Here is a 21,536-nt window from a genome sequence, read left to right as displayed (position 1 = left end):
AGCCCTCTAACCAGTCAACCGGTCCCAGGGGACAGCCTCCATCTGGTCCTCCCCTGCTGCCTCTGTTTTGGTCTTAAATGTTTAGGGCTTTAGTATGGGTTTATTCCATGAGCTAATCCATGTTATGTACTATCTATATTAGGCTATAAAACTTCTGTTGGTAAGGTATTTTGTGAGTTGGATCTACCTTAGTTTGGCTTACTCTCCAACTCAAGGTGAGTGGAATTTGACTTTGTTTGAGAGTGTTTATTTCCATTAATTTATGCTTATGCTTGCTGCACCTATTCATTCATCATGTTAGAAGTTATGTTCATATATGTTTATAGCTTTTCTTTTGCATGAAGTGTATGCATGATGGCTAGGTTACATTCCATATTGCATATGCATCTTAATATTGTGACCTATGAATGATGTGCTTGAGAGGTGATGATGGAACTGACTTATTTTACTATCTACTCCTGAATCATATGACATGCATGTTAGAAATGAATATGGTTAGGTTATCATAAACCCAATGCTACGACCCTTACCAACAGGGGTGAGGTGTTGGATAACCAGTGGTAGGTCCGAAGAAATGATTCCGGAATGGCATTCACTGTCCTAGGTCCGAAGAGTATTTCCAGAATGGGCTACACAGTAGGGTTAACATTTAGGGCTTGCTAGGGTCCGATGCGTAATTCCAGAACTGGCGGGTAGGGTCTCCATCGTAGCAGAGTGGTATTTTTAGGGTCCGATGTGTAATCTCGAAACTGAGGATATCATACCTATTACAGTAGCATTTAAACCTGATGAGACTTAGATCTGTTGCTAGTTGCATGATTAGACTTAAGCCATGTATCTTGGACATTTGCATCTGTTTGCATGTTTTCCCTCGCTGGGCTTAGTAGAGCTCATTCCCGCGGATATTTATTTTTTGTCAGATACTATGGCTAGTTGTGAGGAACCAAGTTTGGATATTGGGGCTGCTTTGGATTTCCACACCGATGATGGTCGTGCGGTGCGAGAGTTTGAAAAACATGATGTTTCCTGTGTATGCCACACGTGCGCATTTCTGTGAAGTGGTCTGATGGACTAGGCTATGTTTCTTTTATGTTTATATTATATTTTTGTTATAGATAAGCATATAGTGGCTTATTTACACTTTTGAGCTTGTATTTACTTTTGATGAACTGTACAATGTAAATGCAAGTTTCTGAATATATCAAATTATTACTTAGTTTCCTCTTATTACTGTTGGTATTAATATTTATTCTTTTTTCCGCTGCGTTTTGATTATTGTATTGTGATAATTGTGAATGGGAGTACTGCACTTATGATCCTGGTGGTTGGTTGGATGTCGGTTGGCATTCAGTCACACCATGCCCTTACTAACCGGGTCGGGTGTGACAGAGCTTGCACTAATCCTGTAACCCAATTTGTTTCATATGATGCTCTCTCTCCTACAGGTGTTACCTTCACTGCTGCCCTCTCTTCTATTTCCATCCCAAAAAATATCACTGAAGCCATGTCTGACCCAAAGTGGAAGCAAGCCATGTCTGAGGAAATGCTGGCCCTTGAGAAGAACTGTACTTGGAAACTGGTTGATTTTCCTAGGCGGGAGAGTTCCAGTTGGATGCAGATGGGTCTACACAGTCAAGTACCGATTAGATGGTACAGTTGAGAGATACAAGGCCCGGTTGGTGGCTAAATCTTACAGTCAGGTGTATGGGATCGATTAGCAGGAGACATTTGCTCCTGTGGTAAAGTATAGCTCAATAAGAGTTCTTTTATCTTTGGTGGCTAATCAAGATTGGTCATTGTATCAATTGGATGTGAAGAACGCTTTCTTCCATGGTGATCTAGAAGAGGAAGTGTACATGCAGACTCCACCTGGTTTCAAGTGTCCCTCAGCTGAAGAAAAAGTGTGCCTACTCAAGAAGGTACTATATGGTCTCAAGCAGTCCCCGAAGGCTTGGTTTGAGAGGTTTAGACAGGCCATTTTGAAAAATGGGCATTCCTAGAGTCAAGCTGACCACACTTTATTTACTTGACAAGGTAATGGTACCATCACAGCCCTTATTGTCTATGTTGATGATATTGTAGTGATTGGAAATGACAGGGCTAAGATAGCTAGGCTAAAGACCTACTTGGCTCAACTGTTTGAGATTAAAGATTTAGGCCCCTTAAAGTACTTCTTGGGTATTGAAGTGTCAAGGTCTAAAAAGGGAATAAATTTATGTCAAAGGAAGTTTGTCCTAAACTTGTTGAAAGAGACAGGGATGTTGGATTACAAACCAACAAACTCTCCTATTTATCAGAATCATAAGCTAGGAGAAGACTGTGGACCTTCCTTTGTTGATGCAGGGAAATACCAGAGGCTTGTTGGGAAATTGATCTATCTCTCTTTGACTCGCCCAAATATTACCTATGCAGTTGGGGTGATGAGTTAGTTTATGCATGCCCCCAAGAGTGGGCACCTGGATGCTGTTTACTGGATCCTCAGATACTTGAAATCCTCTCTAGGAAAAGGTCTCCTATATGCCAAGAATAATCATTTGAGAATTGAAGGCTACACTGATGTTGATTGGGCTGATTTAGTTTCTGACAGACAATCTACATCTGGCTATTGTACTTTTGTGGGTTGTAATATGGTCACATGGAGGAGTAAAAAGCAACCAGTTGTGGCTCGGTCAAGTGCAGAGGCAGAATTTAGAGTTATGGCTCATGGAGTATGTGAACTTCTATGGTTGAGACGGCTGGTCCAAGAGTTGGGATTTGATACTGAGGCACCTATGAGACTCTATTGTTATAACAAGGCTACCGTTAGCATAACACACAACCCTGTGTAACATGATAGAACAAAGCACATTGAAGTGGACCGCCATTTCATTAAGGAGAAGGTTGACTCATGATACATTTGTACTCCTTTTGTTAAGATAGGTGATCAGTTAGCAGACATCTTTACCAAGGGACTCATCCCTCATCAGTTCAGTACCCTGTAATGCAAGCTGGGAATGTATGACATTTTTTCTCCAGCTTGAGGGGGATGTTAGAGTTTATGTAATAAGGGTAGTTTGGGCATTAGTCTAGTGTCTTATTTACTTATATTGTATTTCCTTGCTTTACCTTTTACTTCCCCAAGAAGATGATTTTAATTTACTATTTTCATATTAGTGAATCAAATAGGGGAGAGGAAACTACTCTCCTCCCATTCGGTTGTCATCTCTTTCTCTCTTCTTCTCTTCTCTCCTTTTCTTCTTTCTTCCTATCTTCTCCTCTTATCTCTTGGATTAATGGTACACCATTTCCAACTATATATATTAATGTGTATCAAAGTCCACTTAACAAAGCCCTAACCCATTTTTTGATGTATTTAAATATATATAATATATATTATATACTACTATGATACATTAATATAGGATCGGGTTGGCACTGCCAGGGCCGAGGCCTCAACCTGGGGCCCGCTAGCCTTGTTCGGGTTCAAGGCGGGTTAGGGCCGAATTGGGATGGCCGGTTTTTTTGACACCCCTAGTTGCATATCGAGTGTTTTTTTTATGAACAAAAGGAAACTTATTTATTAAAAGGATGGCAAATTCGTACAGTGTTCTAGAACACAGGAAGCTTTAGTATGACAGGTATATTTAACAAAAGATCTTAATCAGTTTAGCAAAGTAGAGTTTGGTAACGTTTTGAAAGAGATATCTTTGGTTCGATCCAAAATCTGCAAGAAATATTTAAAAACTTCAAAAGGCCAAGGAGAATGGGATGGAGTTGGAAGAAGTCCAGGTAGCACCGTATTAGAACACCAAACTTCTTTAAGCTTCAAACCTCTCATGGCGGCATAGTCTAATCTGTTGAGGATTCTAGTCAACTTCGATTCCAGTTCATGATTGTTTTTAACTTGTCCTGCAGCCAACAAAATGAGTTTGCCATCTAGCAAAATGCAAAATGTCCATTCAGAATAACCTATGTCTCCTATGCCTCTGGAATCAAACCCTGCGCATAACAAAATAGGAAAGTCTAAAATAGGTAAATCAATTCTAGGATGTGTAGATATGACCACATCAGATTTAATCATTACATCCAAGTTTATGAGCGGGGGGCAATATGAAGATCCATCATCCATTGTTCAATCCTTTGCAACACAGCGATAGGATTAGGCTTAATAGAATTTAAGACACAATTGTTTCTCCTAACATTTAAAAAAAAATAGCAAGTGATGATAAAAACAGAAAAAAATCTAATGAATTTTAAAAAAATAATAAATTTACTTAAAAAAATTACAAAATATGAAAAATAATTTCACTCGAAATAAAGGAATTGAAAAAAACGGAATTATTACCAATGAGGGCCTAAGACCAATTCACCGAATTTCACCTTCCCACCTTGGTAATTTCGTTCTTTAAAATGAATGAGAAAAGGAGGGAAGCGATGACATTTACCGGACTTGAGAAGTCATAATGTTTTCGATTTAAGTTCATTTCAAATCCGCTTTCACGCTTTGCATCGTTTCCACTCTAGCCTTTCGCCTACAGAGAGACTGGGAGTGTGGAGGTAGCTGTTCGCCGTGTTCAGCCTCAGCGTACTCCATACGTAGAGCTTTTGTTAGTCCGATCATCACTTCTTTAGGGATCACACTTTGCTCTCGTTGTGTATCTAAAGAAGCTTAAATCTATTCTTCTGCAAGCCTAAGCTAGCGGATTCGATTAAGACGATCAAATGGTTTAGATGCTCAAGAAAATTTCGTTGCAATGATCTTGAATTTTGGTCAAATATATCTTAAAATAGGAACGTTGACGTTCGATTCGATTTTGCTACTTGTTCTGGGAATGATCTTCCTTTGAATCGATTCAAAGAAATCACACTGGAAATCCGCTAAGATTCGCTGGGATTGTTGTTGAGGTCTTCTTTAATGGCGCAGAACAACATTCCGGTCAGCGAAATTTACTGGTCTCTGTCCGATAAAGCAGATAAGAAGTTCAATCGCATTAGGGATTCGCCCTTCCATGCTAGAAACAGGTACGACCTCCGTCGTCTTATTTTCCTTTCTTTCCTGTATTCAAAATGTATGTCCGGTGTCTTGCATTCGAACCCTAAGTTTTAGTTTACATCTTTCAGGAATGATGACTATTTCAACAAGGTCTTCAAGGTATACACGCAGCTGTGGAAATTCCAACAAGAGAATCGTCAGAAGCTAGTGGAGGCGGGGGTTAAGAGATGGGAGATTGGAGAGATTGCTTCTCGCATTGCTCAACTTTACTATGGACAATATCTCCGAACAAGCGAGGCCAGCTATCTGTTGGAATCGTATGTCTTCTATGAGGCTATATTAAGTCGGGAATATTTCAAGGAAGGCTCGATGCAGGAGATTAATATCGCAAACAAGCAATTGAGGTGCATAGTCAGGTTCTTGATCGTCTGCTTGATTTTGAACCGGAAAGAAATGGTGCATCAAATGTTTAATCAGCTAAAGTTGTCTGTAGAGGAGTACAAGAGGTTTTTCCAGGTGATTTCTTTGTTTCTTCTTTTCTTTAATTTGCTATTCCTCATTATCTTCTGAGTTTAGTACCCCCCAACAAACTATCTTTTGAGTTTATTCTTTGATTTCAAACTTTTGTTTTTGGAATTTTTATTGATGGTAGCATAATAGAAGTCGTGGGGATTCTTATAGTTGATCTTTTCGTTGACATCTTCTTTTTAGGAAAATGACTTCAAAGAGTGGAGACAGGTGGTTCAAGAAATAGTTCGATTTCTTAAAGCCGACACAGCCTCTGTGAATATGAGGCCTTTGAGATATAGTTTAATACTTGATTCTCTTCTAGATTCTCTACCAAATGTGGGTTCATTTGAGGCAAGAAGAGGCTTGAAGTTAAGAGACGCAATTTTAAGTAGCTATCATCATAACGAGGTTTGTTAACATCCAATTTTTCTGTTTGTGACAGTTATAAAGCATAAAAAGTATAAGCTTCATAGTAGTAAGTCTCAAGGGTTGCTCCTTTTCCCATCCTCTGTATTAAATTTTTCTCTTCCCTTCTTCCTGTGATATCTACTTGCGTACTTGATATTGTTTCATTTAGTGTGTCATTCATTTTATACCTTATCAGCTTTGCCTTTTCCATTTTCCCTTTTTAACAGGTCAAGTTTATGGAGCTCACCCTGGACACCTTCAGAATGCTTCAGTGCTTGGAGTGGGAACCTAGTGGTTCTTTTTACCGGGCAAGTGGACGTCCTAACAATGAGAATGGTAGTAACATGGGTCAGAATGGAGCATCTCTGACTAATTGCATCAGTTATTCGGAGGACATTACAGATCCTACTTTGCCACCAAACCCAAGGAAGGCCATTTTATATCACCCGGCTGTTACACATTTTATATCAGTGAGTATGACAAGATAAAATGGAACTGGCTGTCAATTGTTTGACGGTTAGAAGCTATAATATATTATGCTATATGTGAATGATCCTATGCAATGACATTTTCAGTACCAAAGTGTTTTTAATTAATTAATAATCAATTATTTTCTAAAAGGCCAATCTAGAAAGTAGAAACAATGTCCACCTCTTAGACTGTTAATGCAAAAAAAAAAAAAGAAAAAAAAAAAAAGAGAAGCGTGAGTGGAGATATACGATCCTTTCATTTTCCTTTTTTGTAAGTAAAGAATTATCACTACAAAAGGAGTGGTGAGATTCCCAACAAGATAAACTCCCTCATTAAGATTTCACTTGGAGCCAAAAAAAAAAAAAAAAAAAAAAAACTCAAGAAATTGCAAGCTATGAAGAAAACAAAGCAGTTTGTGTGTGTAAGGAGAGAGTTGGCACTCTTTGGCCCTGGGCGGCTAAGGATTTGTGACCGCAGCACCAATGCTTCACTCCTATCAGTCCTATGATGTTTTATTCCACTCTAAAATGTGGGTTTAGTGGATTTTCTGCACCACAGTAAATGCTAAAGGAGATGCTTTCCCTCCCTCTCTCCCTCCCACCCACCACCCCCCAAGAAAAAAAATGAAAAGAATAAAGAAGGTGAGAGGGTGAGGAGAAGAAAAGAATAAATTTTTCTGGACATATATGGACATGCACAATCTCTGCTGAGTCAGTATTCAGTTTTTATCACAGTGCGTGATCTTTTGTTTTCCATGGGCAGGTTCTAGCCACAACATGTGAAGAGTTACCTCCAGATGGGGTTCTTCTAATATATCTATCAGCATCAGGTTATACAATCCTTCATATGGTTTTCTTTCCTCTCCCACCCCCATCCCCACCCTCACTCCCAAAATTAGGATACTGAGATCCTCTTGCCTTTTCATCAAATTTGAATCAGGTAAAATTGGAAAAACTTTTCCTTTGCCATCAAGTTCTGGAACTTACATGAACTCTCCTGAAAACACTGGGGGCAGCTCTCATGATGTGGAATCTGATGCACACCCTACTTCTTCGTTGAGCTTTCCTCTTGATAGCCCATCCTCTTCTGTCCACAACAAAGGAAATCGGGAGAACAGAAATTCAGGGTTCTTATGGCTGGGTTCTCGTGGAAATGAAGGTATTCTGTATCATCATGATTAATCGAATAGTATCTAATTGAGTAATATTGTTCTTATGACTGTTTACATCGCCTTGTCATAATGTCAATGTTAATTTAAGACCATATATAGTGAGTCTATGTTATTTGATATGAGCAGCAAGATCATAAAAATACCATAATGATTTACTAACCTAAATATTATTTTAACTTAATGGCCATCTCTTTTACAGGATTAAACTGTCTTTATCCTTCTGACTTAATTCCATTCACAAGGCGGCCCCTTTTTGTGATAATTGACAGCGATAGCAGTCAAGCATTCAAGGCAGGTTTTCCTTCTCTAGAACCTTTTTCGTATTAAGTTCACTTGTACATTTACAAGTACAATTGTTGAATGTATGCATCAAAAAGAAAGGATTGGGGAGGAGAAAGTGAGAATGAGTGCATAGTTTACAGTAGCATATATTGGTCTTGTCTAGTACGCATAAATCATATCTGACAATCAGTACTAATGATTTATGGTAGTTTTTTTGGCATTTCAAGGCAGACCTATGACAAGTGGATGACATGATAGCCTTATTATTTGTTTATATATAGTTTTTTTTTTTTTTTTTTTTGGGGTGGGTAGGTGGATGGAAAGGGGTTTCTGAACTGTATTCTTCTTATTCTTCAGTATATTTTATGCTTTATAGGCCTGACTTGAGTGCCTGTGACATATAGCCAGAGAGATCACGGGATCCAATAGCGAACAAGTAAGAACGTGTATTCTTCTTATTCTTCAGTATATTTTATGCTTTATAGGCCTGACTTGAGTTCCTGTGACATATAGCCAGAGAGATCACGGGATCCAATAGCGAACAAGTAAGAACGAGATCACAAAAGATAATTGCTGCCATCTAGTTTGATGGGATTCACCGGAAGCGGAATAAAGTCACATTGGGATGACCCATCAGAACCAGAGGAGGCAGACATGATCTCTGAAACGTCAGGCATGGTGGCTGGAAAAAAATCGCAGAAACCAATAAACAAAGCCCCCCCAAAAAATAGAACATATGGAGGGGAAAAAAGGAACCCTCGGTGGGAGTCAACTCACCACCAAGGGTGGGGAAAAAAAATACGGCAAAAGGAGGGGGACCTCTCGTGGGAAAGAGAGGAGGCGAGAGGCCTGCGGGCTTGGGAGAAGTGGCGGAAGGAGGTGGGGTGACCTGCTGTGGCTGGCGGAGGTGGCGAAGGTGGTGGAGGGACTGGCAGAGGCTGGCGGAGGTGGTAGAGTGGCCTGCGGTGGTGGCTGTCCTTAGGGCAGAATCACGAAGAAGAAGAAGAGAGAGAAAAAAGAAAAAATGGAAAAAATTTCTAATTCCCATATCCCTGGAATATTTTTGGCCATGTTGAATTCCATGAATACTGGCTTGAGTCAAAGTGACTACAGCCATCTTTATTTATAATAAACTAGGACAGAAATACCCTTATGACTATTCTACCCCTGAACCCTTATTACAACAATTTCTAATAAATCGGGAGCAATTGAAAGTAGGTTTTTAAGATCCTTTTTGTGATATTTAGCAAGGTTAACCTTACCATGTTACAGATGTTGAATAAGTTGTAAGATTCATACAGATATAATATACTCAAGATTGATTTTGGTTTCAATTGCAAGCCCATCTTAATTCTTTAGTAGTTTCTCTGAAGTGTCACTTAACTTATTCACTATAAACTTTTGCAGGCTATACATGGTGCTGAAAAGGGAGAGCCAGTTACTTTGCTGCTTTCTCCAAGCTCTCCATATAGTGCTGTTGATTCTTCTCGGCACCCAAGTGGAAGTCAATTCACCCTATTCCTCACAGCTCCTCTGCAAGCTTTCTGTCACTTGCTTGGTCTTTCAGGATCTAATATCGACATGGTGTGTTAAACTATACCTGATTCTGCGTTGTGTGATGCTTTTCTGCCCCTTGTTGGGGAGGGGGAGTAAAATATACATTATCTTAAAATTTTGATGGATTGATATTTGATAATTTATCCAGGATAAATATAACAAGGCTGAGCAGTTTCTTAACCTATCATTAAATGATTGGGGATCAACATTGGCAGCATCAGACACACTAGATCCAGCTTGGGCTCAAGTCTTGTATGATCCATTCCTTAGGAGGCTTATTCTGAGGTATGTGTTCATCCCCTCCCCCCACCCCCAATAAAAAAATGCTCTCATCCAGCTTTTAGAATTTTGGAAATAATAGATCTTGTGACTGGGCCAATTTGCCTGGAATTTTGAGTGAACTTGGCAAAGTGACTCGAGTTTGTTGATTTGTTCAAGTTGACTTTTGTAGCTGGCCTAACTTGTGACCTGTTGATGACATGCCAAAAAAATCCATTAAAACCCTGAAAGGATGCAGTAGCAATTGATCTGGCAACCAAGACTGAGACAAACTGGTCCCAAAACTAGCTTTTGGTCCCACAAGGGTTGGTAGGGTTTTATTTAGTTATTTGGAGAGAGGTTACGTAGGAGTTGTTTCAAGTTTCCTAGTTGACTAGGTTTGAAATTGATTGAAGTGGAATAAAATTGGGAATTGAGTTTATCTTCATGGTGGTGGAGGTGTGTGTATGACCAGTTTGGCTTCTGGGAGTTTTTCTTCATCTATTTTTGTTCCTTTCTCTTTCAATCACTCTGGTTCAACTCATCTCCTCTCAGGTAAGCTTTGGTTTTCTTTCCTGTTCATTGATTCCTCTTCCTTACCTATTATTCTTGCTATCATTCTTTCCCGTTTTCTGTACTGGCAGAACCATTGGATCAGGTTGGGTTCGCTGGAACTCCAGTTATACAACTCAGAACAACCTAGTATTGCAGGGGTTAGATCACCTTCCTGGAGTGACTCAAACCCTAGATCCCTCCCCCAATCAGCTCCCCATCCTGAGAACCAAAGTATGCAACAAGGATGGTTCTAAGCCTTCCTGATTTCGAGATCTGATTTTACTTGGATTTGTCAATCAAGTTTCCTTACTACTTGTTCTTTTAACTTGGTATTTGCCCTCCTCCCCCTCTTAATGTAGAACTGTAATTGAAAGATCAAAACAGAACCAAAAACCAGAATCGAAACACAGAATACAATCCAGATTTAGGGAGAATATTAATAGAGACAAATCAGATTGTCAGATTGCCTCTAAACTCAAATCGAGTTCAGCAAACCATGGGGAATACTGCTGAAATTCTTTGGTGGATCCAAGGGCTGGACCTAAAGATATGAGTCAATTCTAGTTGGACTAGGAGAGGGGCATAACAGTAAGTTCACCACTCAAAACAAAATTCAGAAAATAGAAATAAAGATCAATCAATTCTGAATTTAGACTATGAATCTCAGAATAACAGATTAGTAATATCAGAAAAATCAATTCAGTTGTCAGATGACAGCACTTCAATTAAAGATCAATCAATTCTGAATTTAGACTATGAATCTCAGAATAACAGATTAGTAATATCAGAAAAATCGATTCAGTTGTCAGATGACAGCACTTCAATTAAAGAGGTAAGGGCAGAATAGGAATTTCAGTATAACTTCAGATCGTAGGTCTGGTCTGAACCAAATTCTGATCGATGCCTTTCTTCAGGTTGAAAAACTAACTGATCAAAATTTGAAGGGGATCTAATGGCCAGATTCTTTCAATTGAAATTCGTGTAAAAAACCCTTCCATATGAATACCCAAATCAGACTAGGAATTGCAGGAAATTTCTGAAGAACACTTACTTGCTTTAATGAAGGAATAAGATGGAAGTTAGAAGAAATAACAATAAGAAAACACCCGAGCTTCACAATGCAAGGTGGTTAGAAGGATTGAACACCAACCAGCCTTGATCGAACACAAGGGTTTCCTTGATCATGCACAAGGATCGTCACCAATGGAGAAGAGGAGCAGCAATAGCAGAAAATTTCAAAATCGTAGGGTAACAAAAGAACTCCCCCCATGCATGGTCCTTTTATTAACTAAGAAAGAAAGAGTTTGAGGCGGAGTTGGCTTGGTCATACCCTATTTGACTCCCCTTTACAAAACACAATCAAACTTAAATTCTACCTGCCTATATCGACTTTAAGTGTAGTGTGGCCTCATTGACAATGAAATAAATAAAGACAATTTAAATTAACCCAACATTGGACCATGACTTAAATTAAACCACTGGTTCAATTGGACTGAATCAAAGACACTTAAAAAGAAACAACAACAACAATGCCTTATCCCAACTAAATGGGGTTGGGTACTTGGATCCTTGCTCTCCAATCAGCTCTATTCGAAGTCATACATGATACAAGGCCTAAGCTATGCATGTCTTTTCTCACCACTTCGCCTATGGTTATTTTAGGCCTGCCCCTGTCTCTTTTAGTTCCTTCAATCTGAATCAAATCACTCCTCCGTACTGGAGCATCCCAAGGCCTCCGTTGTATATGGCCATGCCACCTCAAACGACTTTCTCGTAGTTTATCATGTATTGGAGCTACTCCCAAATCAGTTCTATTATGGTCATTCCTTACTTTATCCTACCTAGTTTTGCTACACATCCATCTCAATATCCTAATCTTTGCTACACTTAGTTATTTATTTGACGCTCTTTAACTGCACAACATTCCACACCATACATCATAGCCGGTCGTATGACAGTCCTATAAAATTTTATTTTAAGCTTTAAAGCAATACGCTGATCACACGACACTCCAGACGCACCTCTCCTTTTCACCCATCCTATTTTTATTCTATGAGCAACCTAATCCTCTATATGACCTTCTTTATTTATGATTGAGCCTACAAAACAACAACAACAAACTCAGCCTTATCCCAACTTAATGGGATCATCTACATGGATCCAAACAAAACAAAGTAGTGAAAATAGAGTTCTAACCAAAAAGGGGAAAGAAACGATGGAAAAGAGGGATGGGGAAAGAGATGAGAAATGAAAAAAGAAAAAAGGCAAATGAAAGATGGGAAATAAATAGAAAAAGATAATCAGAGGAAAGAGGCACAACACAGCATATCGGGAGCATCTCAGCTAAATGGAGTTGGCAACATGGATCCTTGCCCTCTAATAAGCTCTGTCCAAGGTCATACTTGGTACAAGACCTAGACTATGCATCTCCTTCCTCACCGCTTCTCCTATGGTCATTTTAGGTCTGCCCCTAGCTCGTTTAGTTCCTTCAATCGGAATCGTATCACTCCTTACTGGGGCATCCCTAGGCCTCCGTTGAATATGACCATACCGCCTAAAATAAACACTTTGTGGAATCTCCCTCTCATAAATTTTCACCACCTCATTAACCGTCCTAGTGTGACTAAAGTTACACACCATATACTCTGTCTTTGTTCTACAACAACAACAACAGCTCAGCCTTATCCCAATTAAATGGGGTTGGCTACATGGATCATTGCCCTCCAATCAGCTCTATTCAAGGTCATACTTGATACAAGACCTAAGCTATGCATGTCTTTCCTCACCACTTCTCCTAAGGTCATTGTAGGTCTTCCTTGGCTCTTTTAGTTCCTTCAATCTGAATCAAATCACTCCTCCATATTGGAGCATCCAAAGGTCTTGGTGGGAATCCTTCTAGAAGACCCAAGTTGAAGATTAAATCTGTCCTCTATTTTGTCTTATTTAGAAACCAAGTCACCAACAGGTTTTGGGGGGGGGGGGGAGATCAGCTACAACATCTAGGAGGCTGATTTGCTTCTATTTTTATTTCCTATGTTGATTGCTCAACAAGCAAGCAAGTTAGTTGTTATTAAGTCTTTGTTTTAGTAAGTCGTTGTTAGGCAAGTAGTTTCCTATTTTGAGTAGTTTCCATTTTGAGTACTGTCTAATTTTGTGTTCTTTCCTTTTTGGTTGTAAGTTTCTATTTTCTTAACTATTGAAACTTCAACTTTCTGTTGTTGAGAAGCATGGCCAATCTATATAAAGGGGCCATCAGCTGTAATGTTCAACAGTTTAAAATCAAAGAAGTTGCAATTTACTTGCTTGAGATCTGTTGTTTCAACGGCTGAGATAGCTGTGGGTGAGAGGCCTAAGGCTAAGATAGCCATCTATCCCCAGCCCCCCCCCCCCTCCTTCTATCCCTTCTTCCTCTTCTCTATTTTTCTTTTTTGTTCTTACTTTCTATTATATTGTGCTGTGAGTCAATCTTCATCTAAGATACAATCGAAGCGTCATTATTGCTGCTGGTTAGAAGATCTAAAAATACTACTGATTTGTTCATCATTCAACTAGAGGTCATTGTTGCTGGAACCTACTGTTGGCCTATCATCGATCCTACTGTAGAGTGGTTCTTAGTTGAACTACATTACCATGCCACCTTAAACGACTTTCTCGTAGCTTATCATGTATCGGAGCTAATCCCAAACCCGCTCTAATATGACCATTCCTTACTAATGCAAACTTGACCTCAAACCAGGGAAAAAACCAATGGGAGATCAACTGCAGTAGGATCAAAGGAAGAACAAAATTGAATAACTGAATTTTTTTATTTCTCTTTTTCTGTTTCAAATGAAAGAAGAACATAAAAGGATAGGGAAGAAGAAGAAGGGGATAGGGGATGCTCTCAGTCCAGGGTCTCTCACCCACGGCCTCGCACCATCACTGCATCTCACAGCTTCAACCATAGTTCTCTTTTCTTCAATCTTGTCCCTTTTCTGCTCAGCCATATACACTTATGTATAATAAAACCTAAGACAAACTTCTAGGAATAATATCCCCTATAATTGATTACAAAATAAAACCCAACTTAAATAGGAAACTAATCCTAGATTGCTTTCTAAATCCGATTACATCATATATAACTTAATAAATCTAAAAATAGAAACAAAGACTAAATTCTATCTAATAAAAAGCTAAGTTAAAACAGCTGCAAGATTCCTCCTTGCAGCAGCAATTAGTCTTCAATCTTGCTTCCATACAGCTGACCATGGGGCCCACGAGATCTGGAGAATAGTTTCTCGAATTCTTCTCCACGTATTGGCCATGGGCCCCACCAAAATCTGAAGAATATTTTCTGTTAGACAGGCTGACCTCGGACAGAGCTATTGGAGGGCTAGGATCCATGTTGCAGACCCTATTTAGCTGAGATGCTCCCGACGTGCTGGGTTGTGTGCCTCTCCCCTCTTACTATCTTTCATCTTTCATCTTTCTTCATTTTTCTATTTATTTCCTATCTTTCATTTGCCCTTTTTTTTTTTTTCATTTCTCATCTCTTTCCTCCATCCCTCTTTTCCCATTTTTTCTTGCCCTTTTTTGGTTAAAACTCTGTTTTGTTTGGATCCGTGTAGCTGACCCCATTAAGTTGGAATAAGGCTGAGTTTGTTGTTGTAGGCTGCACGAAAGTTAGTCCCTGGCAGAATTTGATTCTTAAAATATCTCTTCAAATAAGATTAGTCGATATGGTCAATCAATTCCCAAAAAGAAAGCTTGTTGATCCCTATAATGTAGGCAGAATATTGGCTTGACATGCTGGAGGATATCCTCTTCAAATCGGGAGAATCTTCCATAAAATATGCTGGATCGATGGAGGGAAATCAATTGGACCAGATTCTTGATTTCTTCAATCACCATCGATCTACATCACTTACTTTATCCTTCCTAGTTTTGCCACTCCTCCATCTCAGCATCCTCATCTCCGTTACACTGAGTTTATCTATATGATGCTTCTTAACTACCTAATATTCCGCACCATACATCATAGCCAGTTGTATGACTGTCTTATAAAATTTTCCTTCAAGTTTTACAGGAATACGTCGATCACACAATACTCCGGATGCATTTCTCCACTTCATCCATCCTATTTTAATTCTTTGTGAAACATCATCTTCTAAATCACCTTCTTTAGTTATGATTGAGCCGAGATACCTAAAATAATCACTTTGCAGAATCTCCCTCTCAAGTCTCATCAATTTTCACCATCTCAGTATCCGTCCTAGTGTAACTAAAGTTACACACCATATACTCTCTCTTTGCTCTACGTATCTTAAAACCTTTTGATTCCAAAGTTGATCTCCATAACTCCAACTTGGCGTTAATCCTTCCTTTTGTCTAACAATTACAACAATTCAACCTTATCCCAACTAAATGGGGCCGGCTACATGGTTCATTGCAAAGGCAAAAAATAGTAAAAAAGTTTAAAAAAAAAAAGAAAAAAGGAACACAACAACAACTATAGCACAATCTTATACACAGTAACTGAGGTCGGGTGCACGGATCCTTGCCCTTCAATCAGATATATTCGATGACATACTAGAAACAAGAGCTAAATTGTGCATGTCTTTCATCACCAGTTCTCTTAGGGTCATTTTAGGCCTGCCCCTAGCTCTTTTAGTTCCTTCAATCTGAATCAAGTCACTTCTCTGAACTGGAGCATCCGAAGACCTCTGTTGAACATGGCCATGCCACCTCAGACGACTTTCTCGAAGCTTATCATGAATCAGGGCTACTCCCAAATCGGCTCTAATATGATCATTTCTTATTTTATCCTTCCTAGTTTTGCCACTCATCCATCTCAACATCCTCATCTTCGCTACACTTAGCTTATCTATATGATGCTTCTTAATTGCTCAAAACTCCATGCCATACATCATAGCTGGTCTTATGACTGTCTTGTACAATTTGCCTTTAAGTTTTAAAGGGATCCGTCGATCACATAGCACTCCGGATGCACCTTTCCCTTTAAAAACCTTTTGATTTCCAAGGTTGATTTCCATAGCTTAATTTTGGCATTTATTCCAGCTTTGTGTCATCCACCAAAACAATATCAGCAAAAAGCATACACCAAGGAACCTCATCATGAATGTCTCTAGTTAAAATCATCCATGATAAGCACAAACAAATAAGGGCTTAAGGTTGATCCTTGATGTAACCCAATTATAATTGGAAATTCAATACATTGACCGCCCACAGTTCTTACACTAGTCACCACACCATCATACATATCTTTAATTATGTCCACGTATTTACTTGAAACCCTTCTCTAGTATATGCTTGATTAACTCTCTAGGGACTTTGTCGTCTGCTTTTTCTAGGTTCAATAAAAACCATATGGAGATCCTTCTTGCCCTCTCTAAATATTTCCATGAGCCTTCCTAAGTAAGAACATAACTTCCATTGTGGATCTTCATGGCATAAAACCAAATTGGTTCTCCAAAAATGTAGTTTATATTCATGCGGGTTTTAATAACCTTCTCCTATAACTTCATAGTATGACTCATTATTTTTATGTCTCTATAGTTATTGCAACTCTAAATATCACATTTATTTTTGTAGATCAGGAACAAAATGCTTCTCCATTCATCTTGCATTTTCTTGTGCTCATAATCTTATTAAATAGTTTGGTTAACCAAGATAAACCACAAATTCCTAGGCTCTTCCACACTTCTATTGGGACCCCATCTAGGCCTGGTGCCTTCCTACTTTCATCTTTCTTAAAGATTATTTTACTTCATATACCCTAATTTTGCGTATATATCTATGACATTGGGTGTCTAGATGAGTAATGTAGTCTTCCGGGGCATTATTACTCGGAATGTCTTCATTTAGTAGGCTGTGGAAATATTCTTTCCATCTCTCCTTAATGTCCTCATCTTTTATTATTATTCTACAGCTCTACCATCTTCACTTTTAATACATCTAACATTGTCGAAATCTCTACTCTTCTTTTATCTCATTCTAGCCATCTTATAGATAAAATTTTCCCCTTCCTTTGTGTTCAGATTGTTATAAAGAGCTTCATATTTCTTTGCCCTTGCTTTCTCCACAATCTTCTTAACTTCATTTCTGGAAAATCTATACCTTTTTAGATCCTTTACCTCTTCAATCATTTGTCATGTTTTATAACTAGCTGTCTCAGATTTAATGGCTGCTTGAACCTGATCATCCCACTACCAAGCCTCCCTAGGGGCGTGACGGTCCTTTTGATTCCCCTAGGACCTCTTTAGCAACCTTCTTAAGACCATAGTACTATATCTCGCGATATATCGGTATCTCGGGCCTACCGAGATATTCGAGATATCCGAAATATCCGAGATATCGCGAAATATGCCCGAAATATTGCATTTTTTTTGTAATATTTCGGGGGTCCATCTCGGGGGGTATTTGGCCATATCTAGGCCTGAAACTTCATGGACAGCCTTATTTAAGCTTAATAAACACATTTAAACCATAAAATTGTAAAAATGTGAATTCAAATTGGTGTTTTGGGCTTGCACCCTTGATTGACATACGGTCGCCGACCCTAATGTATAAATAGTTAAATACACATAGATTAATGAAATCACAACTTAAGTTACAAATTACAAGTGCTAAACTGCTAATAGTAGTTGCTGTGCCTCCCTGGATCAATCCCACTCATGCCTCGCTGGAGTCGACGTCCATTGCTCTCTGTTTGCAGGACATATGTGGACCACGGTATAGAATCGGAGAAGAAACGAGTGTAGTCATCCACAAGTGTCACGTAAATGGAATCATCAACATACTGTAGGTAACCTATCCTAGGATATAAACTAGGGTTACCAATCGATCCATCCGTGTGAAGAAGATGATCCACTGTGATATGATGTTGGCGCCGGCGCAAGAGGCGATGGCATTGGCTGCATGTATGGCTGGTGAGGTTGGTAGCTAGGTCCGCTAGGGTATGCAAAGATGTTATCTACAAAAGATGATCCAAGATGTCCTCGGGATCGGGATCGTAGTCATAGTCCCCTACCCCACTAAACTGCCCATATGATGATGATCCATATCCATATCCACCGTAAGGTTGTGATGCACCATAATCCGATGCCAATGGAGTGGCATGTGCGTCAAAAGATGGGGCACGCCAATGTCCAGTCGGTCCTCCCTCCCTATCACCCATACTCAAACCACCAACAAAGCTAGATAGGTTATCAATGTACATGTGATCAGGTTGCAATTGTGTTTGTCGACCCCTACGCTTCCTGTTGTATGTATGTAGGGGGCCTCTCGAGGGTGGGGGTGCGGGGGCACGTGCTCCGTGGTCCGTATCTTGTGTGGCATGATCAAACTGTGTCTCTCCAGTGAATCGGAGTGGCTCTACAGGTGCCGTATCTTAGGCCTCCTGGCCTACCACATAACGCTCTAGCATGCCGTCAAATTCTTCACCAGCATCACCACCACCAACATCACCACCACCAGCATTACCACCACCAGCATCACCATCACCACCATCAGCATCACCATCACCACCATCAGCATCACCATCATCACCATCATCATCATCATCATTTGAGGACTTAGACCAGTCTTCATCATCAGCAACATTGCCACCAGTGGGTGGAATGGTATGGGTGAGGCTTCCTTGCATGTATCGGCCCTCGTCGGCCCATATACTCGTCCACATCGCACCAATCTCGGGAAGCTATCATGGGGTCGGGCCTACCTCCCTCCTCATCCAACACTGGCTCACCTCTATCCTCACCAATCCACATAGGGTCCTCATCGTGCCGAGTCAACTTGAAAGATGTCGCTAGATCAATGGTGCCCTTCTGTCCCACATGTCCTATGCGTATGTGTTGCGGTTTCAGCCTCGAGTTGTAGTGCATATACACCATGTCGGATAAACGTTGAGACCCCAATCTGCATTGCGCCTCTTGGAGTGGATGAGTGCAAAGGTACTCCAGTTCCTCTCCTGAACCAGGATCTGAAACATGTTTGGGCGAGGACTTTAATTGCTCATTCTTCTTAAGTTTTCAGCCGATTCCCCATACAACACCAACCATTCAGCTGCATTACAAGTTTACAACAAAAAAGACATGTGTCAAATGCTGTTTCAACTTTCAACTTTCAAATTTCAATACATATGTAATTTAAAACTTAAAAGAATTACCAGCATCACCACGTGCTCTGCCTTGTATCGCAGCCTCAGTTCCAAAACTTCCCAATGCATCCCTAAATACCTTGATCTACACCCATGTGGAAAATTAGTAAGTACTTCTTCACTACTTATTTGAATTTTGAAAACATGAATAAGTTGAGTTTCCAAATGAACTCACTTCATTGTTGCAAATTGCTTGTAGTGCACCATCTGGCTCCAACTTCTTCACTATTTGTTTCATAGCATCAATAAGTTGAGTTTCCAACCCAAGCCTATTGTTATATTGATACTTAGGGTTCAAGTAGTATGCTGAAATATGACATATAGAATAGAGGTATTGTCAAATGCATAGGTAATTAGTAAATAATAATACTATGAATTAGTAAACATAAAACAAATTTACTCACCAGCCTTATGCAGTAGATGCATAAGTTGATTCTCCCAGTGAGCATTTATGATATCTAAGAAGTGTTTGCCACTGCGAGGAGCCACATTATAGACACTATCTTTCATCAAGTCTATTGCAGCATATAAGACTGACATGGTTGGGCCTTTCAGAGCGGAGTCAGCAACGTGTAGAACTTTAACTACTGGCTCTAAAACTTTCACCACTTTGCTTAGTTTGGTCCAGAAGTCCTCAGATGACATCGTTGTTTGTGCTTCCCTCCCATTTGCAGTCTTGGAACCCTTCCATTCAAACCACTCCTCAGAAGCAAACATGCTTCTCAGCCCGGCTTTCTTTGTCTCAATGCTTTTGAGAGAAATGTAGTTGGTGGCAAATCTTGTGATGCCAGGCCTAACCAAGTCACCCCCACATTTTTCCCTCAATAGATTGAGTGCATAGGAGTGGTTGTATACAAAGTTGGTGACTTGTCTTGCACTTTCAACCACAGTCTTCACCAACTTTAACTTTCCTATATCTTTTAGCATTAAGTCAATGCAATGGGCTGCACAAGGAGTCCAGAAGAGCCGGTACTTACTATTGTTCATCATCTTCTCACCGGCCAGCTTGAAGTTACTTCCATTGTCGTTATAATCTGACAACATTCTCAATACCCACATCTTTTTCCACTACTTCCTTTAACAATCAGAAATATATTTTGCATCCTTTATCTCTTTGGATGCATCCACGATTGAGGAACACTGTCCTCCCATCACAATAAACCATGAAATTGATGATGGACTTTCTTGTAGGCCCAGTCCATCCATCTGCCATTATAGTCACCCCATATGTCTCCCACATATTCCTCATCTCACTAATGTACTTATCAATCTCACTCTTTTGTTGAGGTAGATAAACATTCATTACCTCATATGGGGTGGGGCCCTTGAATCCTGGGCCAGCCTCTGCAATGGTATCTATCATGGTATCATAATGGGGGCCTTGTGCAGTGTTTGCTAGGATGGTATGGTATAGCATCCACTTAGCTATTGATTCTTTAACCAATCCCTTCATCCCCTTCCATGCTCCTTTGATTCTGGGTTGACGCTTCCTTTCTTCTTATGCAATTTAGGATCGGATGTTGATGGTGGTACTGCATCTGGTAGAGGTGTTGGGGTTGCCCTCACACTTTGTGATCTTTTAAAAGGATTCAAAGTTCTAAGACCTCCAGAACTGCCAGCTCCTCCACGACCCCCTACTCTTTGTCTCTGTTGATCATCTTGAAAACTTACTCTGCTCCTTGAAACAGTCCGCCTAAAATCCCTAGCCTCCTCTGCTGTTTGTATGTCATCAGTGTACTGCAATGTCATTATCATCATCATCATCATCATCATCATCATCATTGTATCGTCTTCCTCCTCCCATCGAACTCCTCACTGTATCCTCAAGTTGTTCTCTTATCCTTTGCTTGTCAGCCTTCCTCTTCTTTCTTCCCCTCAAACTATCACCAATCTCCTGGCTACTTCAGAGGGGACCATATGACAACCTACAACATCTTTAGATCCTCCATCGATGTTGTTTAAGTCTACTGGACCCACCTCCCATAAATTGCATGTGACAATAGTTACATATAGATTTTTTCTTATCCCCATCAATGGGAGTACCATGTAACCATGCAATGTCACCCCTATGCTGGCTGGCTGGTCTCTCTTGTTCCCTCTGTTCTCTTTGTTCCCTCCGCCCCCTTTGTTGACTACTTTCCCCCACCTTTTGCTTGCCCTTCACACGTTGTCTATCACGATCCGCCATAATGATA

At 39.9% G+C, this 21,536-nt stretch overlaps 1 protein-coding gene across 1 annotated transcript in view; it reads left to right on the top strand.

The window, feature by feature from the left end:
- The first annotated feature begins 4,546 nt into the window (after positions 1–4,546).
- Positions 4,547–21,536, top strand: part of LOC122664911 (protein SCAI) — a 34,276-nt gene continuing 17,286 nt past the window's right edge. Inside the window, exons 1-9 of the mRNA XM_043860941.1 lie at positions 4,547–5,001; positions 5,101–5,488; positions 5,684–5,890; positions 6,118–6,360; positions 7,124–7,190; positions 7,301–7,519; positions 7,732–7,823; positions 9,222–9,398; positions 9,520–9,656. Of these exons, the coding sequence (XP_043716876.1) occupies positions 4,895–5,001; positions 5,101–5,488; positions 5,684–5,890; positions 6,118–6,360; positions 7,124–7,190; positions 7,301–7,519; positions 7,732–7,823; positions 9,222–9,398; positions 9,520–9,656 (1,637 nt within the window). The 5' untranslated portion in view covers positions 4,547–4,894. The remainder of the gene's footprint in view (positions 5,002–5,100; positions 5,489–5,683; positions 5,891–6,117; positions 6,361–7,123; positions 7,191–7,300; positions 7,520–7,731; positions 7,824–9,221; positions 9,399–9,519; positions 9,657–21,536) is intronic.

This window comes from Telopea speciosissima, chromosome 6 (genome assembly GCF_018873765.1).
Source record: "Telopea speciosissima isolate NSW1024214 ecotype Mountain lineage chromosome 6, Tspe_v1, whole genome shotgun sequence".
Lineage (NCBI taxonomy): Eukaryota > Viridiplantae > Streptophyta > Magnoliopsida > Proteales > Proteaceae > Telopea > Telopea speciosissima.
The sequence above is the reverse complement of the archived record's forward strand: the minus strand, read 5'-3'. Positions and strand labels throughout refer to the sequence as shown.